At 53.3% G+C, this 21,016-nt stretch overlaps 2 protein-coding genes across 3 annotated transcripts in view; one reads left to right on the top strand and one right to left on the bottom strand.

Moving 5' to 3' along the window:
- ADAMTSL2 (ADAMTS like 2) overlaps nt 1-21,016 on the bottom strand; it is a 50,334-nt gene that overhangs the window by 21,831 nt on the left and 7,487 nt on the right. The window lies entirely within an intron of this gene.
- On the top strand, nt 5,634-11,840 carry MYMK (myomaker, myoblast fusion factor). The gene is made up of 5 exons (XM_021413902.1): nt 5,634-6,046; nt 8,244-8,358; nt 10,255-10,403; nt 10,958-11,074; nt 11,682-11,840. Exons 1-5 carry the CDS (start codon nt 5,912-5,914, stop codon nt 11,826-11,828), a joined length of 663 nt encoding a protein of 220 aa, XP_021269577.1. The 5' UTR covers nt 5,634-5,911; the 3' UTR covers nt 11,829-11,840.

The following is a 21,016-nucleotide window of genomic DNA, read 5'->3' as shown; positions in this document are numbered from 1 at the left end:
ACGTGTGCCTCTTGTGCACGTTCCCTGCACACGCAGTGGGGACATCTCGGAGCTTTGTGGAACCCAACGTGAAGGATGTCCTCCAGCTCCCGGCTCCAAGGGGGGCTTTGTCTGCCCCCCCTGACACCGGGACCACTGGTGTCACGGTTATCATGGTTGTCACACAGCAGCAGTGCCAGGGCTGCAAGGCTGGGGACACGGCTGTGCCTGGCCCTCAGTGGCAGCACCCCGCTCCATCACCAAGTGCCACCCACGTGTCACCCAGCAGCCGTGGGGCACAGAATCCCCGGGGCCTCCCCACCTCTTGTCCTTGTGAATTTGGACCCCGGGGATGGCAGTGAGGAGCTTGAGGAATCTGTCCCAAAAAATTTACATGGGAAATGAAGTCTCCTTTTTCTGTTTGGCTAAACGTCTGCCAGCCTGCTTTAATTCAGCCAGCCGGGTTGATTCGCAACTTTGAGTTTTCCGTCGGTTGGCTGTGACCAGGACACTGGGAAAATTTAGCACTTGAGTTCACCCAGCTTCTGCGTTTCAAAATATCCCAGCTCGAGACACGCAGGAGGAAACCCTTTCCGTTTCGGAACAACCAGAAGGGAAAAGTCTGAACATGAGAGATTTTAACAGCGTCAAAATATTTCACATTGGAGACGCCAGCTCTGTGCGAGCCGCTGTGTGCCTCGGGCTTGTCCGGAGGCTGCACCCTGTGGGTGGGACCCCAACCCTGCGTGACCCCGTCCCATTGCAGTGACACTCAGAGCTGGGGAGCACTTGGGGTGAGGGACAGCTGTCCCCAGGGAAGCGTTGGGGGAGCCAGCGGCAGGCGAGACGCGCTCGGCTTCACCAAAAGTCCACCAAAGCCAAAGGACTTTACTTCTTTCTTTTTTTTTTTTTTTTTTCCCTTTATTTTTTTTTACGAAACAGTTGAGATGACTCAGCGGTTTCTGACGCAATCCCCGTTTCATCGGAAAATTCCTAACCAGCTCCTAGTGGCAACTGATTGCTCCCATAAATCACGCCGTGTTATCCCTGGCCGCAGCAGAGCGGCTTACGCAGCCCCGGCCCCTCTGCGTGAAATCAGCAGGAGCGATGCCATCGCGTCACCGGGAGCAAAACCAGCCCCGAAAGCAAAACGCAGAGCAGAGCAGATCCAAAGCACCACCCCAAAGCCGGGGGATGCGGTGCTGCTGCCGAGGCTGCCGGCAGGTCCGGCATTAATCACCGGCGGCCGGGCTCAGACGACGGGGTTTTTTATCTCCTGCTTTTTGGCATGAGCGTTAGAAATGATTTGCAGATGTTATTGACTGCTTTTTGGGGGCTGGAGTAAATTGAGACAAGATGCACCTGCGTGGAGGGTGAAAAGCCCTCTCCACACGGGGATAGCTGTAGCGTGCTGGCAGAGGACTTTCCCAGAGAAGTCTAGGGCTGAGCCATGGGAAGATGGAGCGCCAGCCCCATGCACAGTGCAGTGCATGAAGGGCAAAGTCTCAGCAGGGGTGAGGCTCAAATGGTGCAAATGGCCAAATCTGCAGAAAAAGCACCAGCTAACCCTTACCCTCACCCTCACCCTGTGCTCCACTTTCCCTGAGGCTTTCACACCTGTGCCAGGCAGCTGCCAGCTTTTCCATCCCAAATCCGTGCCTCGCACGACTCACAGCACAAATAAACGGAGCAACAGATGCTCCAGAATATTCTCCTCCTGGAGTGGGAGCATGGAGCAAGGAGCACAGAGCAAGGAGGAGGACCTGCTCCTGGTGGACCGAGCCACACCTTGGCCACGGGTCCCATCCTGCACCACTTTCCAGGCAAAACTGTCCCTTTTCTGGCCCCAGTGCCACGCGGTGTGTTGCAACACTGCTGCTCCCAGCCCCGTGAAAACACCCAAGAGAGCCAAGCTGGAGGACCACTGTGTGGTGAATCCACTTTGGATTCACTCAAGGGTGAGACATCTACCAGACTTGCTTCCTTTCTAAGGCTGTCTGCAGGACTGACCCTCTCGTTCAGCAATTCTGCACAGCTACATGAGTAAATACAGCTGTAAGGCAGTCACAGAGCGGGTGAGGGCCCTGCATGGCCAGGACTTTGCCAGGGGGATCAAAATGTGACAAAGCTCCAACAAATGCCCTGGCAGACAGCCCTAGCTTCTTCTCCAGACCTACGGCTATGGCCTACCACTGTGCAGCTGAACCAAACAAGGGGAGACCAACAGTTGTCCTTTGGAGTCACTCCCGGTCCCTTGCAGAGTGACCTACGGCACAGTGTTAGGCAAGGCACTTAATCTCTGCGTGCTTGCATGAAATGTGGACAGCAGTGATTTATGTCATGTTAGCATGAGGGTTTCATCCATGGATATTTGCAATATGTTGAGTCAAACCAACAAGCCACCAAGCTGCTCTCGCCATCAGATTCCTATTAAAAATGCCTCTGGGAAGTCTGAAAGCCACAAGTGACCACAATGTCCCCAGGTATGGTTGTAGCCATAGGGTTTTAATGCCTTTAAAAGCCATTTTTTTTTTCTTTTGCTTTAGTTCTACCCGCCCCCAAAGAGCATATGTTCCTGCAGGAACCTGGAGGAGCCTCCAGATCGATCACGCTTGGTTGGAAATTTAAGCTCTGCAAAGATTAAAAGGCAAAAAGTACAAAGCTGTTTCTTTCAGTGGAATGAGTCTTGCATGGAGGTTGTGTGGTATTGTGTTGAGGAACACAAGCTATGCAGCATTGCCAACCACAGGCATTCAAAAGTCATGAGTCAGACTCCCCCAAATCCTAAGATTGGTTTCATTCCCTTCTGGCTTCTCAGCCTTTGAACATCACAGCTTCAAACTTTACTCTTCAAAAAAATGAGATTTGTGGCCAAGGGGGGCTGCAGCTGAGACCCTCCCATTGCCACCGTGCTCCAGCAGCTGTGACTGCAACAAAATCCCTATACCTCATGAAACCAGCAACAAAGCCCCATGAAACCAGCAATAAACATGCACACAGCCCCAGCTCCACTGCAAGACCCCCACCTATTTCCGCCCTTGGCATCCAAGCAGCCCACCCTGAAGCAGAACCGGGGGGGTACGAGCAACAGCAAACTGGTGACAAGACAGATGTCCTCATCACTAATGGTGACCTTGGAATGGGCAATGACCAGGTAGAGGAGCTTGGAGGCGTGGAAAAACCAAAGGAAAAAAGCAAAGATATCAGTGAGGACCATGAATAGCAGGTTTATTCAACAGGGAGACGAGAAGCAGGAATCATTAAGGGCAAGCACTCAGCTAAAATAGGGCCAGGCCTCATGGAGAATGGGTATTTAAAGTGGCAATTTATTCCACTAATAAAAACAGAAGGCTGCAGGTGCAGAAGGGAGTGAGTGGGCTCTGAGGGCGAGCACAGCTGGCCCCATAGCCAAGAGCACACTGGGGCTGCGTGCCTATAGGGGCCTTTCCCCACACCTATGGGTTGCAGCCCTATAGAAAAGATTGTGGTTCTATAGAAAGCACTCCTTGCATTCGTGCAGTGGCTCTGACAATGGTGATGGGATTTGCCCCAGTGCTCTGCTCACCTCTGCTCCTTGGGGTAGGGAAGGCAGCTTCTGCACTCACCCAAAGGAGAATGCATTCTTCATATTCAATATTGGCATCGATCCCCACTCCTCTTTCAGTGTATTCTACTCTCAAGCTATCACCCTCACATTAAAAATAACACAAAACTCTCTGTGTCTCCTTTCTCCTTTGCAACGTCTGAGCTGAAACAGTAGAAGTGCTCACAGAGAGCCATGGTTAGTGTTACCCTGGAAGGATCCAGGCCGGCATACCAGAACCTGGTTTTGGCATCTGGGAACCACTTTTCAGCCATATATATCACCGTTCTTGTGTGCACTCTGGTCCACACAAAATTAGCCCTGTGGAATGTGAATGTGAAATTCGCTTTCCAGAAGCACTTAAATGCAGGAGCTAAAATTTGCTCTTTCTAGATTTCCTACCTGTTTAAGAGAGCAGGAACAGAATTCTGGCCCTTTGTCCCTTGGGTTCCTTCCCGGGAAGATGTGCAAAGCCCATGTCTAGCACCATGTGTCGGAACAAAGACCTTTTCAGCAGCAGCCCCCGAGGTGAGCTGCCACCTGCCCCATGCACTTTGCTTTGGGCTCTCTTTTTCAATCAGAGCTGGAACATGTGTGCAAACCAGGGGTGCTTTTTTTTTTTTTCCTCTCTGCCTACGGCGCTGGCTGCAAACCAAGCACCAGCCCAGGGCGTGCAGCTGGGAGAGACAAAACCCAAAGCACCTGAGGAATGTTTTCTTGCTCCTGAGAGCACCAGCACTTACTGCCCAGGCTTGGCACGCGCTGCAGCCAGCAGCCAGCTGGGTTTCCCTTCCCCTGGGCTCCAGCTGTGTTATGGGCAAAGAAGTAAGGGGGGTACACGTGACAACGGTTTGATCAGATGATCACCACGGTTGCACGTCCATGCAAACAGTCCCAAGGGGCTGCTGTGCATGCAGTTGTGGACATACATCCACTTTGCTTCAGTTCCCACTCGGGAGAAGCTGGGTAGTTCTGTGCTGGCTGGAGGTGAGAGATTTTCATGGTATAAAGGGATCATGGAGGTTTTCACTATTTATTTGCAGTTTTGCAGGGATTTGTGCTAAGCTTGTGCAGGCAGGAGGGCAGCTGCAGACGTGGTTTGGGCAGTGCCCTGTGAAGGGATGCTCGTCTGCAGGAGACCTGACCAGTTGCAGAATCACAGAATCATGAAGGTTGGAAAAGCCCTCTCAGATCCCCAAGCCCAAGCCCAACCCACCCCACCATGCCCACTGACACGTCCCTCAGTGCCTCATCTCCACTATTCTGGAATGGTGACTCCACCACTCCATGGGCAGCCTGTGCCGGTGCATCACCACTCTTTCAGAAGAGCAATTTTTCCTAGCATCCAACCTGAGATATCCTATAGAACAGGAACACTACCCATCCCATCACGTGGCCTGAGGAAGGCTGCCAGCAAACCCTCCCATGCCCACGCCTTGAAGCTACTGGGCCATCCCCATCACATACAACACCCACGCGACTCCTCCTCCCTTTCCAGCTTGGCCGGAGGCTTTCACAGAGCCTTTTTCTCCATGCATGCCTGCCTTCCTATCAGAGGCAAGGGCAAACCCATCCTAGAGAGCTCACACATAGCTGGTGGCTCCTGGCAGCCCGCAGCCCCCTCCCAGCCCCACCAGCACAAAGGCGCTTGCTCAAGCTCAGCATTCCTGCCCCCTGCTCACCAGAACAGCTGGACCAAAAGGATGCTGAGAATCCGTGAGAGGCTCCAAGGAAAAGATATTAACCCAGGAGGGGAGCAGCGGTGATATAATAAAAAGGCATAATAAAAAAGAGGAGCCACTGAGTGGATTAGCAGCCCAAACCTTGCTTGGCTTTTGGTCTCCTTCCCTCCGGCTCTCCCACACCGCCCGGCGATCTGCTCCTATTCCTCCCTGCAGAGGGAAGCTCAGCTCCCGAATTTCCATGGGGCTGAGTTTTACCCTTCCTGAACACCCGGGCGCACGCGTGTATAGGTGGCATTTCACACTGGATAGCATGCTGGCTCAGATTTGATGCTGCTCCCTGGTTTCTTGCTCCCCAGCGCCTCTTCTCAGGGGATAAAAGCCAGATTTGGAGCTCCATGGGTGCATGTGCAATAAACACATGTGCATTATGGCCAGCACAAACAGCCGGGGCATTGCAGGGCACGGAGCATTTGCTACACCAAGAATTTTGCTATCCAAGAGGGAATGGAGCACATGGGCGGCTCAGCTGTGCCACCGCCCGCAGCTGTTCCCTGCGTGCAGCTCTCCCGGCATTTAAATTTTAAAGCCTTCTCTCCACGCCTGTTTTCTCCTCCATCTCCAGGAGCTCACACGGACCCAGGAGCCGCCGGCCCGCCAGGCACCCATGGGCTCACTGGTGGCCAAGCTCCTCCTGCCCACCCTCAGCACCTTGGTCTTTCTCCCCACCATCAGCATTGCGGCCAAGCGGCGCTTCCACATGGAAGCCATGGTCTACTTCTTCACCATGTTCTTCGTGGCGGTAAGGGTGCATGTGTTTCCTCCCTCCCAGGAAGGGGGAGCAGGGGGGTCTCCATGGGGGTGAGTGGGGACGTCGCCGAGTGACCCCCAGAATACCCAATTTTCATTATCTCCCACCGTGTGCAGTGCTGAGCAGCGCGTTCTTGAATGTCCCCATCCTTGGAGACACCCAGGGTCAGGCTGGGTGGGGTTCTGAGCACCAGATCGAGCCGTAAGTGTCCCAGTTCAGTGCAGACAGTTGGAGCAGATGGCATTTGAGGGTCCTTTCCGACTCAAACGATTCTATAGTTCTATGATTCTGTGATCCTTCGGGTGCATGTGCCGAGGGGTGTCTTTAAGGGAATGTAGTGGTGTTTCGTGGTGAGTTTGGGAAGGGTCTGGATGTGAAACAGTGATTCATCACAGTATTCTGGAGCTGATCCTCTCTTTGTTTTACAGCTGGGAAACAGCCACACTGGAATGAAGGTTTAAATGCTATTCAGAGTATCTCACTACGTTTCAGTCCTTTTAGCCAGAAGCATGCACTCAAGTTCTTGAATTTGCAATTGCTAAGTGGTGGTGTGAGCCATGCCAGAGTCAGGGACTTTGTGCACTGGGGAAGGAAAGGATAAAACATGCTGCTGAGCTAACAGGGAAAATAAGTCTTACCCCTCCGCTGTGGCAGAGTGGTGTGAAAGGCAGCACCTCCTGCCTCCCTCCTGTTCTTTTCTCACCACCCATCCTAAGGCATTTCACGGAGCTCTTTGTGTTCCCTGCATGGACACAGAGGCAGCGGGGAGCAAGGCATCTTCCTGGTGCAAACAGTTCTTCTGCAGAAGAACTGAGGGTAAAGCCCTCTGCGCTGTTATTGCTGAAGATCCACCACTTAAAGCTCCATTGAAAGCACAACGCAGGGGGAAAACTTCTGCCAGTTCCATAAAAACTCCAGGAGCAGTCAATAAACCTGTCCCAGCCGAGCCCTCCCCACCCCCCAACCCCTCCCAGCTCCCCGGGGAAGCCAGACATCTACGATTTCATTTTGCACCGCTTCTGTGTCTGCTCCACCTCCCCCAGAATTGCATCGGAAAGTTGGCGTGTGCCTGGATGGGAGGCGGGACGGGTCCTCGCCGCGGAGCCGAAATCCTCGCGTGGGGAAGGGGCTGCAGCTGCCGCCCGGATGGGGCAGGGGGTGACAGCTGCTGCCGTCCCCTTTCTTGTCACGTCCCCCCCAGGTTGCACGTGGCTGTGCCCAACAAGTCTCACGCTGCCGGTCAGAAATGCACCCTTTCTCCTCCAACCTTTCACCCCCAGATCTCCGAACCCAACCTGGAGCAGGGAGAAGAACGTTGGCTGTAGTGCTATCATTTCTAGAAACCACGGCGAGCCAAAGGGCTCACAGCGATCCCCATGATAAATAATAGCAGTGTCGCTGCGGGGACATGGCAGCAGGGTTGTCCCAGGGGCACGGGGCCCAGCAGCGCTGGGACCTCCCCAGAGCACTGGTGCTACTGGTGGGAAGGGAGCAGGACTGGGAGCGGGGAGGGAAAGGCGAGTGCCAGGCAGGAGCATTCCTCTGATTGCTCTGGAAAATTTCTCTTGGCTTGGTCTGCATCTGTGTTGCATGACAGTGGTTCTTTGCAAATATCCCCATCGACGAGCAACATCCAGCGGGCAGGAACCAGCGGGCTTTCGGGGAGTGCACTAATGAGCGAGTTCCCTGGTATTCAGACTCTGGCCACAGAAACCCTAATTAGCCCATACAGTGACCTGGCATCTAGACGCGTTTCATCGGGAAGCTCATTTGGAATTCTTTTACAAGAATCTTTCGCAATTAGAATCAAAACTCCCCGAGCCCCTCCTTCTGCTGGAAGAAAGCAGCTCTGGGTCCCTGCTCGCAGCAGCGTGGTCATCCCAATGCAAATTCTGGCACAGCCCAGAAAGCAAAGCAGAGCCAGACTGCAGATATTTTGTAATGGGACAGAGGATGCTGGTGCTCACGTGGTTTGCCATTGGGTTCAGTGGTATTATCTCTCCAATAGAGTGACTACTGCACACGTCAATGACCCTGGTGGATCTGGGACTGTTCTGTTCCTGGTTAGCCATGGTTTTAGGAGCCACACAAAGTCTGTTTCAAACCAACTGATAAGAGGAGATGTATCTTACCTGTCTGTGGGTATGAATCTAGTTTTCTAATGTTTTTTTTTTCTTTTTTTTAATAGATCTACCATGCATGTGACGGCCCTGGCTTATCAGTGCTATGTTTCATGCGCTATGATATCCTGGAATACTTCAGCATCTATGGGACAGCTCTGTCCATTTGGGTGTCCCTGATGGGTAAGCACAGCTCGTGGGCCCTGCAGGTGGGTGCTGGTTGCAGGGCTCTGCTTTGGAGCTCCACCTACATCACTCACCTCTTACAGAAGTCAGCCCATGCCATGGTTTGGTCTTTTTCTATATCATAGAATCATAGAATGGCTTGGGTTGGAAGAGGCCTGAAGGATCATCTAGCTCCAAGCCCCTTGCCATGGGCAGGGCTGCCCATGTACCACCCATGCCTTGGAAAGTCCTTGCACCTGGTGGATGGATGCACACCAAAACCATCCTGCATGGTAGTTGGGATTGCTTTGCTCTTGGAGATAAACAGAGCCATGGAGCCTGGTGTTAGCGTGAGCTGGGGATTCCTCTTCCATCATTATCTCTTTACATAAGCAGAATTGTTTATTTCAGATTGGCTCGTGCAGTCTTGTGCTTTGGTTCAAGGAACCACCACTGAGAGCACCACAAGATGACTTAGTCTGAAATCTCACACACCAGGGGATCTCCCTTTTCTCCTCCCTTTCCCCATGCTGGGCCCACCAGTTTGTTTGCTGAAGTCCTTCTGCCCAGGGAACTCCCCATGTCTTGACACAGAGGCATTCAAAATGCAGAGCCTGCCACTTGGTAGCAAGCAAACCAAAGTGGTTTAGTCAAAATAAATCTATCTCCCTGGTTATCAAGCCTAGTCTGGGCTGTTGGGAATTATTAGATCTGATGAGAAAAGGCAGAAAGGTATTCCACTTGCTTTTTATTAAAAATCCTGACTCTGACATACTATTCAGGTTTCCCATTCCCGCATTCCCTCCATTCTCTATTTCTCTCCTCTTGTTCCTCATTTACCACCGAAACGAGGCATAATAGAAATGAACACAATGAAAGAATCAGAGAAGGGTGAAGGCTTCGGACCTGTGCCTCCGTGCTTGCTCAGAAAGGGCAGCGAGGCACGTGGACTCCAAGGGACATTTCTCGGTAGATAACAGCAGTGTCAGGGAAGGTCAGTGCTGATCCAGACACTGCGGTTCCTTTCAGCAAAATTCAACTTGATTGCTTCATTACTGCATTGAAAAGTCTTACCAAAAAAAAAAAAAAAAATTAGAAAAAATCCCAGACTAAGATGTTTAAAATATTGACCCGCAGGGAAACAACAGAGATTAAAATGCGGACATTATCCCTTAGCCAAACTCCCTATAAAAACCTGATCCAAGGACATGGAGGTGCGCTGACTGCAGCCCAGGGAAGCCTCTCGCTGTGCCTTGTAAAGCCCAAGCGCACATGTGCGGACGCAGACCCTCGGGCACGCTTCCCGGAATGCAAATCCAGGACAGCCATAACACAGCTGTGCGAGCTGGAAAAGCATGGAGCCCACTGGGATCCATAACTTTTATCAGTTATTACCCCATTCTGTGCTAAACAAAAGCCTCCAATAATTCACTTGCACTGGCGACTTCCAGCTTGCAAACCCAGGCAGGTGCCGGCATCGCCCATCGGCCTGGATCCCCGTCCCCACCACAGCCAGGAAATTTGGGAGGGCTTTGGGAAGAGCAGGAACCAAGCACAGCCCCACCAGCTGTGAGATCCCTGCATTCATCCCTGATTTTTTGGTTGAGGCAGCAGCAGACTCTGCCAAGGTCAACCCTGCAGATGTGCTGAGCTCCCTGCGTTTGCAGAGCCAAGGGACGGATACACATCCCATCAGCAGCACTGATGGCTGTAGAACCCTAATCCTAACCCTAACCCTATCCCAAAGCACAGCCCCAGTCATTCAGGTTGGAAAAGGCTTCTATGATCATCTAGTCCAACCAATCCCAGACCCAATCCTGGGGTCCCTGGGGTGAGGCTGGGGGCCCCGAGCCGCTCTCCCCACCACAGGAGCAGGAGACATGGCTGAGCCAAACGCATGCTCTGTGCCCACAGCCCTGGCTGAGTTTGATGAACCAAAGAGATCAACCTTCATCATGTTTGGTGTGCTCACCATCGCCGTGAGGACCTACCATGACCGCTGGGGCTACGGCATCTACTCAGGACCCATCGGGACAGCCGTGCTGGTGATCACTGTGAAATGGGTGAGTCCAAAGGGCAAGCCTGGGGCTTTCCAATTGCCTGCAAGAGGTTTTCAAGGTCCAGCTCCAAGTTAAACCAGGCTCTCAGGCAGAGGTTGAGTTTGCAAGGACACACATCCTTAGCATTGTGCTAAGAACAAAGGCAGGAGTGGAGCACAATGCAGGCAGAGCCCACAGCCTTGGAGTGGGACTGCAGCTTTGCACAGCTTTGTGTTAGGAGGTTGCATGGCTTTGTGTTAGCGGAAATTTAGACTGGATATAGGGAAATTTTTTTTACAATAATGGTGATGAAGCACTGGCACAGGTTGCCCAGAGAGGTGGTGGTGTCCTGTCCCTTGAGAAACCCAAGGTCAGGAGATGGGTCTCTGGGCACCCGGTGGAGCTGTGGGGGTCCCTGCTCACTGCAGGGCGTTGGACCAGATGGCCTTTAAGGGTCCCTTCCAACTCAAACAATTCCGTGATTCTGTTGTTCTATGTGTTAGCATTAAGGGGATCTTGGTGCAGAGCTGCCTACGGTCCGCAGGTGAAGCTGCTCAGTGTTCTCTGTGTGCTTGCAGCTACAAAAGATGAAGGAGAAGAAAGGGCTGTATCCAGACAAAAGCGTCTATACCCAGCAGATTGGTCCTGGCTTCTGCTTCGGGGCATTAGCGCTGATGCTGAGATTCTTCTTTGAGGTACCATTTGCATGCACATCCACACTGACATCTCCAGGGGCCATAGGCATCACCCCAGCCAACATCTGTGGCATGGATGGATCCAAACCGTACTCATGCCAAGGCGAAGGCTCCACTGGCTCCTGGGGGCACCCAGCCCTGCCCTCACCTTCTGCTCCCACCACTGCCCAGTGCCCCTATCCTGCATGAGAGCCGCGTCCCACCCGCACAGTTACAGCCGCTCCGTGCATTGGGAGCTGCGAGATCCGACCTCGCCGCCATCCCCGAGGGTTATTTTTCAAAGCACGCAGTAATTGCACATTCTAGCAGAACATAAAAATGTCACTTCGCAGCGCGTCCTCCCCACCGCACCCCATCCTCCCCCCCAGCCTTCCCGGCCTCGTCCTTCGCAGGGTAATGAAACACTTCATTCACCAATTGGGAAATGTGCAAATTGGAATGTGTTAAATCCACTTTGCCATTTTTTTTTTTTTTTTTTTAGGGCTGGAAATCCTTTCCTCTCTGACAGCAGAACTCAGGATATCTTTTTTAAACCCTTTCCTTTGGGCTACTTGCAGAACCCCCGCGCGCTGTGCCCGCTGCCCAACTAATGCTCTCTCCTTTGCAGGAGTGGGACTACACCTACGTGCACAGCTTCTACCACTGCGCCCTGGCCATGGCCTTTGTGCTGCTGCTGCCCAAGGAGAACAAGAAAGCCGGGGGGGCTGGCAGCCCTGCCAGGCTCGACTGCTCCACATTGTGCTGCTGCGTCTGAGCCCCCCAGCACGGTGCTCTGCTCCACGGGATCTTTGCCCACCAGCTCCATACATACCCAGGGTTTTCTTCCGTGGGAGGATTTGCTCTTTCCACCATCAGCCTGAGCTGATGCACTTTCACTTTGCTAAATTCCCCTGGAGAAGCCTTTGTCTGGAGTGTGCCCTGTGCCGGAGAGCTCTGCATCGCCCCGTGCGCTCTTGGCCGTGTCACCTCCCCCTGTCCCCTGTGCTGGCCCAGGAGGACCCGAGCTTCAGGCCTAGCCTGAGCACACAGTTCTCTGTTTGTAACACCCAGAGCCTGTATTTTTGTGAGATATTTACTGTTTTATTTATGTGTTCTCTTGATGTAAATAATACTTATTTGCAAAGACTTGGAAAGCATGCAACACTGGCATTTCTCAAGTGGCGCAAAACCCCTCCCAGCTCAGCCCCTGCTCACTCCTGTCCCAAACACCCAAACACTTTGGGCATGGCCACCTCATCCTCTGTCCCATTGGTGGCTGCAGCTTCGGGCGCTTTGGCCGGGCCAGCAGGTGCACTCACAGCAAGCATCCTTAGTATGGGAAGCTCAAGGAAAATGAGAGGGCACAGTAAAGCTCCAGGAGAGGGGGGAGGGCCGTAAGCCTCTAACATCTCCTCTAACAGACTATTTACTATAGCAGAAGTGTATGATTTATTTAGTCTGTCTGGGAAATACGCCAAGACTATATGTCATGGACAATTAGAGCAGTATTGATATACAGTGATGTCCACAGAAAGCCCACATTAAGCCTGGGTTCCTCTGGAAGAGAAATCCAGCCCGGTCATTCATCAGAGCCACTTCCTGCGATGGGGCAATGACCAAAGCTGAGCGGCTTTCCAACAAAAACACAAATGAATCACGGAGCCCTGCGCACCCAGGAGTCCCTGGCAAGCTGGTGGCATGGCCAACCAGCTGCATGCAGAGCAAAGTGTGCCCAAAGGGCTCTGCAGGGCACACAAACAGGGCTCGCTGGAATGCACATAGCACCCATGCCCATTTGCAAGGTGCATGCAATGCTTTCCCCGTCGCTTGCTGAGCCATCCTGAGCACATCTGTGCATCCTGAATGCAGCGGGCTGGGGTTCATTATTTTGCATTCAAAGGCTCACCCGGTCCCCAAATCTCTGTGCACAACTCTACCACTGGCTGCAGACATTAACCAGAGGGTCTTGAGCCCCAAAATACATTTTGTGGCTGTTCGGCTCCTGCAGGGCAGCAGTGCTGTGGATATTCCCCATGGCAAGTCCCAGCTGTGCTCAGAGGCATGGGGAGAGCCTCGTGCCTGGAAAGCGCTCAGAGGAGAGCTGGTGTGTAAATGCAGTGGGTTATGGTGCCTAAATGCAGGTAATAAAAGGGCTGGCAGATCCCCTGCAAGCCAGGAGGGCATATGAGCTAAGGCCCAGCTGAGTAAATGAAAGCTCCTGCTCCCACCTGCTGTGTACTCAGGTGTTACACCAAAAAAAACCCCAAAAAAACAACCATCCAAAAAGGGCATTGCACACAGCAAAATAGCAGCGAGATTTCTTTCTTTCCCTCTCCCTGTTGCTGTCCCCGTGCTCTGCTCCCACCATCCATCCATCCATCCCCAGACCAGCACCCATCCTCAGAGCTGCAGCACAGCCAGGAGCATCCGTGGTGCCCACTGTGGGACCAGCACCCGTGGGGCGATGCAGGGCACTCCACACCTGCATGCAGGGCCTGAGCTGGCTATCGCCCGGCCAGGATATCCCATGCACTACAAATGCAAGGAAATATTATAAACATTTACAGCAACGTAGACAAAACAGTCTCTTGTAACCTTTTAGCGCTGCTGAGAGCTTTGCCTGTAAGAGCTCTTGAGCCCCTGCCAAAAATTCTTGCTGTTTTCATAAGACGAGGTGTTTTCGTCTAAGGTGCAGTCTGAGTGCTGTGACCTTTGTCATGTCTGCTACTGAAATTTCCTGCTTCTCTGTTATTCTCTTCTTTGGTAAGACGATATGAAACCCAAAACTTTTATTGCCCCTTTTAAAGCGTCTTTATAGCTCCCCGTCTACTTCATATACTGTGTTATTCTCCAACGCTGGGATATTACTTATGGGATCCAGGCTTGATGCTGCAAAAGGCATTTGGGTTTTGCGGAGCCGAAACCGCCCGGGCTTTTTTACCATCAGCCCGAGGGGGAAAAAAGAAAGAAAGAAAAAAGGAAAAAAATGAATGAGAGGGGAGAGACGGTGCTTTCCGCTCCAGCCAGGTATCTGCTATCAGCATGAGGCAGAGCGGCTTCCCATCCCACACAAGCGGGCACCCGCGTACAGGAGGGCCCAGGGCTGTTCCATTGCAGCCCTCATGGCCAAAGTGTCCCCATCACTGTCCCCTCCAGGTGACAGCCACCCCACAGGACTGGGATGAGGGGATTTAGGACCCGCCGCTGTGCGAGGGGCGGCTTCCAGAGATGTGGAGTGGGGCTGAGTGCCAGCTAATCTTCCAGGCAAACCTTATCCAGATCCCTTTGGCTGCAGAAAGCAAAAATCTGGCCAGACCTAAACATAAAAGCTCGATTTCTGCTGCCAGCTGCATGGGGCACTCCAGAAAGCACCTTATCTCCATGGGATTCTGAACGGCAGCTTTCGGCTTTTTCCACTCACTGCTCCCCCTCTCCATGCTGATTCTCTATGCACGTCCGAGCGAGCAGCCCCACTGGGTTAGTGGTGGGCTTGGCTTCGTCTTCTGACCAGTGCTGTGCCCTTTAGGCCACAGCAAGGCTACCCTGCTTCAGAAAGCACCGTGGCTCCTGCCTGAGCTTAGGCAGCTCCGAGGGAGCGGTGCTGGACAGCCCCAGGAGATGCATCCTCCGGGACTTACTCCTTCAGGGTTGCCCAGAGAAACTCCATTTCCATGGAAATTCAGCAGTGGTGATTTGTGTTCAGGGAGCCCAGGGGAGGTCTTGCTCTGGGCTCTTCCATCACCCTTCATTCAGTTGTCCTGGATATGCCCGTGCCCCGTAACAGGGCATGGCTCACAGGGAGACCCTGCAAATGGCAAAGGCAGCCAACACCCATGTCCTACACACCACCAGAGCTCCCTGGGACATGGAACAGGGCCGCCGGACTGAGAGCAACCCCATTCACCAGCCTGGAGCAAAGGGGAGCAGGGTGGGATCGCTGTGGTTGGGTTTGCTCCACAGAAACAACCCCGTGTGCAGCAGTACAAGATGTAGTTGAAGCAGATGCATAATACGTGTAGCAAACAGGTAACATTCCCACGACAGCCTGCCTCAATGCCGGGCATCCTGCAGGGATGCAGTCATCAGCCCCAAATCCAAGCACCGAGCCCATGGAGAGGCAGCTGCAGGGCAGCAGGGCTCGCCTGGCTCCTGCCACGATGCTACGAAATTCTCACCCCAAATCCAGGTTGGGCGCCTTCGGCCACCCCGCTCCTGAGGCAGAGCGGTCCCAGAGAGCGGCGATCCAAGGTTTTGGTTTAGGCCAATCTCCCAGAAATTCTGTCATCATGCAGAGCATCACGCACACTGCCGGATCCGCATTACAGAAAGGATGGCCCCGGGCCAGCACCTCTTAAAGGCAGTGGAAAAACCCTCCCTCGCTACAATGGGAGCTGGCTCAGCCCTTATATGATCTGACAGATACCACGGAGCGAGAGGAGTTGTTTTAATCTGGGAATATCTTGTGGCCCCAAAGCTTCTCCTGCAGACTGACAGGGCAGCGTGTCTGCGGAGCGTGTGCTGCTGGAAGGAGGGCCTTCCAATAGGCTCTGAACTGATGGTCTTTATCTGATCCATGTGCTCCGAAGGCAAGGGAGCCGCTCGGGTTTCCAACTGTACACATCATCTGATGCTCATAAAAGGAGCTGATGTGTCTGGAAGCCCCAGACCCAAAGAAGCATTCTTGAAATGGGGGAAAAGTCAGTGTTGCTCTAAGAGCACTGCACAGACAAGCGGGGCGGCCGCACCCCCACTACCTGTGTTTTCCCAGCAATGATAAAACTCATGATCTCACAATTACGGGTCTGTTTGCCTGTAAAAGGGAATCACAGAATCATAAAATCATAGAATCATGAAGGTTGGAATGGAAAAGCCCTCTCAGATCCCCAGGCCCAACCCCAACCCATCCCACCGTGCCTGCTGACCGTGTCCCTCCGTGCCACATCCCCACGGTCCTGGAGCACCTTTTCTTGGAGGTAGGGGGAAGCTTTACATGCTCCTCTCCCCTCTCTCAGTGCCTTTCTTTGCATTTTTGCTTTTTCAGTAGCCCAGCTCATCAGAACAGAGCAGGAGCGCAGGTCTGCGCTGTGACCACGGTATCGGGTAGCACCTCCACATCTGGAAGGGATTTTGACACAAGTTCTCCCAGACTGTTACAGACAGTTTAAAAGCAAAATCTGATAAATAGCAAATGTTTAACAAGTCAATAGGAAGCTGTGTTTGCTAGAACATGTGGCCCTCACTGTCCTAGCGCTGCCGCATCGCCAGCGCCTCTTGAGCATGCAACCATGCAGGGCTCTGGCTGGACCTGCTCTGCATTACGGTGGGAAGTATTAAAGGCAGATGTGTCTTTACACATCCAGATGTGTCCAGCAGCCCTCGTGCTGCCTTTCTGCCCCAGTGGGGAGGGGGTTTCTTCTGCTGTTGCCAGTAAAGCATCTCAACACAACAACTCCTGCAGTGTTGCAACCCTTGCCTGCTTTCGGGCAATAAACAAATGAACTGCCAAAAATGTGGCAATGAGCGTTAAAATAGAATTATGCAAGGAGCAGAAGGGGAGACAGAGGAATAAGGAATGACCAGAAAAACCACCAGAAACCCCCCCGGGATGCCTGCCTATATTTAAAGATAATGTGTCCAGCCCTCTTGCCAAGTCTCACTCATTTGGAGCCGGGCTCATGTTTTGGATTAATTTTAAGTCAGTTCCTAAAGCATCTCGCTCTCATGAGGAAGAATGTTTGCCTCCTTGGCCAAAGTGACCTGTTACAAAATCTCACTCACTATTTTTCAGCGTCTCACTCGTTTAGCATTGTTATCACCCAGAGCTCCGGGGCAGCCCACGGGGGGAACCGTTCCACTGGGCTCACTCAGCACAAGGCCCCAGATCTGCTCACTGAGGACAGGGCTGGGCTGTGGGGAGTGGGGTTCTTCCCCTCTCCACTGAGCACCACACCATCACACAGAGCAGAAATCGCTCCTCCCAGATACCTGAGCCCCTCCAAAAGAATGCTCAGGTGCTGTAGTGGGCTGCCCAGGGAGGTGGTGGAGTCACCAGCTCTGGAGGTGTTCAAGAAGCATTTAGATGTTGTACTGAGGGACGTGGTTTAGTGGGGAATCTTGCTGGTGGGGGGACAGTTGGACTGGATGATCTTGGAGGTCTTTTCCAGCCATGGTGATTCTATGCTTCTGTGTGCCCATCCTGGGCTGGCTGAGGTTTCCATGTAAACCACTCTTCCACTGAAGGATTCTTTTTAACCAAAGCATTGCACAGAGGACACACGTATGTGCTCCCCAAGGCTGCTTTGCTTTCTTTCATTTATTGGCCAAAGCACCCAACCCCTGAACGCAAACTTTCTGCTTTGTGCCTTTGTTCCTTTGAGGAAAGGAGAGGTAAATTGCAAATATCACTCCCCAAATGTGGCTGTTCCATTGCACGTGGAACAGTGCAAGGGAAAGGGGCACTGCCATGCCCAGCTCTGGGCTCAGCAGTGCCCCAGGAGGAATCATCTCGAGCCATGCCCCAAACTCACCAAGGAGGAGGCATCCAAGTGGTGTTACCTCCCGTGTCCCTCCAGTCCCAGACACAATCTGGGGACGCTTCCTGAGCAGAAACATGGCAGTGATTGCTGGTGACCTGCTCTCTCCCTTCTTGCAGGCAGCTTCCACTAGCAGCACCCAGCCCACCTTCCCACCAAAGCATCTGCAGCATCCTAATTGCCTTGGAATTCAAAACACGTCCACGGCACTGCCGTCAGATGCTTCCCATTTACCCACACGACACGTCTGCAAGATGCTCAGCCACTGACTCAGCGTGGGACCTGAGCAAGGCAGTGCAGGGTCACCTCTGCGGGGCATCTGGCAACAGACGGGGCTGAGCCTCTGCTTGGGCCCTTGGGACATCCCAGGTAAGGCTGGAAGATCCAGTGTAAATGACCAAGTGAGGGCAACGATCAGAAATCAGCTGCAATAAAAAACACATTGGAAGATCTCGCTGCGTTTGGGATTTACAGTTAAGCACATTTCCTCCAACCAGCAAGAAAAGTTCAGTCTGGGTTTGGCTGGATTTGGAAGGTAAAGCCAGGGATCTACCCAAAACCTTCATTTAAACCAGTTCAACCAGCACTGCATAGCCCCATCCCAGCAGGGAATGCAGAGACTGAAGGTGCCTCTTGTGCAATGGATGCTGCTCTCTGCCCAGGAAGGTCTGGGATAGCACTCAGCGTTTTGCTCCGTCTCTGCTGGGCTAAAGGGAAGACCACACATAACATGGGTTCAGGATGCCAGTAGCTGTGCACGAAGCATTTGGTTTACATTAATTACGTCTGGACCAAAAAAAAAAAAAAAAAAGGGGGGGAAAAAAAAGGAGAGAGAAGGAGAGAACACAAGGCGAGAAGACAGGAGGCATGGAGGCAGCTTCTGCATCGTCCCAAAAAGATCTCAGATCCCAAAGGCAGATGACAGCACACGTGCTTAACACCTTCTGCCCTGAGCAGTGCACTGCAGCCTGAGTGGCTCCCATGCAAGAGAGGCACAGGCACAGCCCACGTGCTGAAGGCTCCAGTGGGATCTTTCCGCCAAGCTGTGGTCCCTGCCCTGCTTCCCTCTTTGTCCTTTTCCAAACTGAAGTGGCCCTAAGAAAGACTGGGGGAGGGGACGCAAATGCTGCTGCTGGCAGGATGCTGCTGCTTGCTGGGAAAGGAAGCAGCAAACAAGAAGTGAGAGCACACGAGTGGGGAAGAGGCAGACAGCAGCGGATTCATTAGAAACAGAAAAATCTCGACGGTCCACTGCTGGTGCAGGTACCCAAGCAGTGGGGGAAGATTGAACCGATCCCTGCAAACCAACACCGCTGTGTTGGGGCCATGATGCCACCCACAGCTCCCACCTCTCTGCACAGCATCACCCCCAGCCCAGCTCGGGGCTCTCTGCCATGCACAGAGCTGGGATGTCCAGCCCAGGTGGCAAACACCTGCCTGCAGGGATGGGGCTGAACGGCTGCAAGAAGCTGCCTGTGGCCTCCAACAGCTGCACCCTGCACATCTGCACCCCATGCAGCCTTCCCCACAACCTGCACGTTCCTTGGCACTGCAGCAGCCCCCAGGCAGCACCTTGCAGCACTGGGAGCTGTGCACACCCCAAATATGTCCCCATCTTCCACGGATATCGGGCATGCAGCAGCTGGGCAGGGAGTGATGGTGCCTGGCCATGGGGAGCTGCTGCAGAACAGCACCCGGCGGCCCTGCTCGGAATGCAGCCACATGTGCACAGGTGGGGTCCGCTCCCCGTGCCCCCACCCCTCGCCGCATGCTGAATGCAGGCCCTGTCTCAGCTCAGTGGCTTGGGCAGCCCAGGCTGCATGTGCTCCAGGAGCTGGACTGACCCATGTCCGAGGTGATTAATTTATCAGGCTTTTGGCACCCACCACTCCCCGCCAGAAAAACAATATCCCAAATTCCAGGCCCTCCCGCCCAGCAGATGTGTCTGCAGCGAGGGCGACCTTTCCAGCCCAGCCTGCAGAAGCCTCTGCCTGTCCTCACGTCCCAGTGGGGTCTGTGAGCTGCCAGACCACCACCATGGAGTGGGATGGGATGGGATGGCACTGGGTGCTGCAGGGAATAATAGCACCACGCCTGCACCCTATGGAGACGCCTTGAGAGTATGCGTGTGCCAGATCCCAGCAGGTGGTGATTAAGGCCTCATTACATTTGCATTAATCTGTATAATCAAGGAAATACACCAGGTCTTTAAAGGACACGGGCACAAAGCCTTTGGGGCTGGCAGTGGGGATCACACATGGCGCTGCTGTGAGCTCCCAGGTGAGACCCACTGCTCGTTATCCCCTCCTGTAAAAGTGAGAAACAAAGAGTGCAGTGATCTCACCCCACTGCTGTGGGGTGCTGGCGTCGGGCAGCCAAGAAATGGGGGAGGACTTCGCCCCTCCCCCTCTGCTTCCTACAGTCTGGGACATGAGCAGCCCAGTGCCATCCATGGGGACATCTCCTGCCCTGACATCAGGGCAATGGGACAGCAAAGAGCCTCCAAAAAGGTCGCCAGTATTTGGAAGAGACTGGAACCGGACCCCATTGCCTTGGAAGAGGTTGGAGCTGGACCCCGCAGTCCTCTCCTCGAAGGAGAGGTTTCACAATTCATCCCGTTTGTTCACTGTGGCATTTTCATCACAGTAGTTTGACTTATGCAATTACATAAAAAACATCTAATGAAATCTCGGTGACACAAAACATGAACGTTTATATTGGCCTCCCCGTGCCGCGGAGTTGATCTTGGCCGGGGCATCCAGACAGACATTCTGCATTCTTCAGAGATTAAGCACTGAAATGCTCCGGAGAAACCCAGCTGCCTTCTCCCCCTGCAACCGCGGCGCTAATTCCAAACACATGGTAGCTGTCCGGGGAAAGGGGAACACATACATTACACACACACAAATATCGCTGTGTCTGCGCCGGGCGCGCGCGGCCGCGTCCCCATCGCCATCCGTCCCCGTCTGTAACACACAGCGAGAGCGATGCCAACAGCTCGGCAAGTGAAATACGAAAGAGGAAGAGGTGCTTTGGGAAAGTGGAGCGATGGGGAAGGACGGCACGGTGCTGGGGTATGGGCTTGAGCCGTGCCCGTGGCACATCTCCGTCCATCCCGGGTTTTCGGCCCCTGGCCCCATTTAAAATAAACACGGCTGCAAGGCTTTAGGCAATGAAACCTGCTCCTGGTTGGGTTCCCACCTCCCCCCTTTTAAAAATTCTTCTGTCTCCCATTAAAAATCAAGCTGATCTTTAACCAAGAGGAAAAAGGAAAGAAAGAGGAACAGAGGGAAGGGATTTTTTTTTCCAAGAAGCAAAGCCCACAGCTCGCGTGCCGGAGGCGGGGAGCGGCCGAGTCGGACCCACATCCCAGTGCCATGGGGCTGCAGCATCGTCCCTGCTCCCACTGCAGCAATTCCCTGAGTTCAGA

This window comes from Numida meleagris, chromosome 16, assembly GCF_002078875.1.
Source record: "Numida meleagris isolate 19003 breed g44 Domestic line chromosome 16, NumMel1.0, whole genome shotgun sequence".
Lineage (NCBI taxonomy): Eukaryota > Metazoa > Chordata > Aves > Galliformes > Numididae > Numida > Numida meleagris.
Note: the sequence above shows the minus strand (reverse complement) of the source record. Positions and strands in the feature narration are given on the sequence as shown.

Coding starts and splice junctions, on each gene's coding strand:
- MYMK (XM_021413902.1), top strand. CDS start 5,912: ATGGGCTCACTGGTGGCCAAGCTCCTCCTGCCCACCCTCAGCACCTTG. Junction 8,359..10,254: donor CATTTGGGTGTCCCTGATGG/GTAAGCACAGCT, acceptor CTGTGCCCACAG/CCCTGGCTGAGTTTGATGAA. Junction 11,075..11,681: donor TGCTGAGATTCTTCTTTGAG/GTACCATTTGCA, acceptor TCTCCTTTGCAG/GAGTGGGACTACACCTACGT.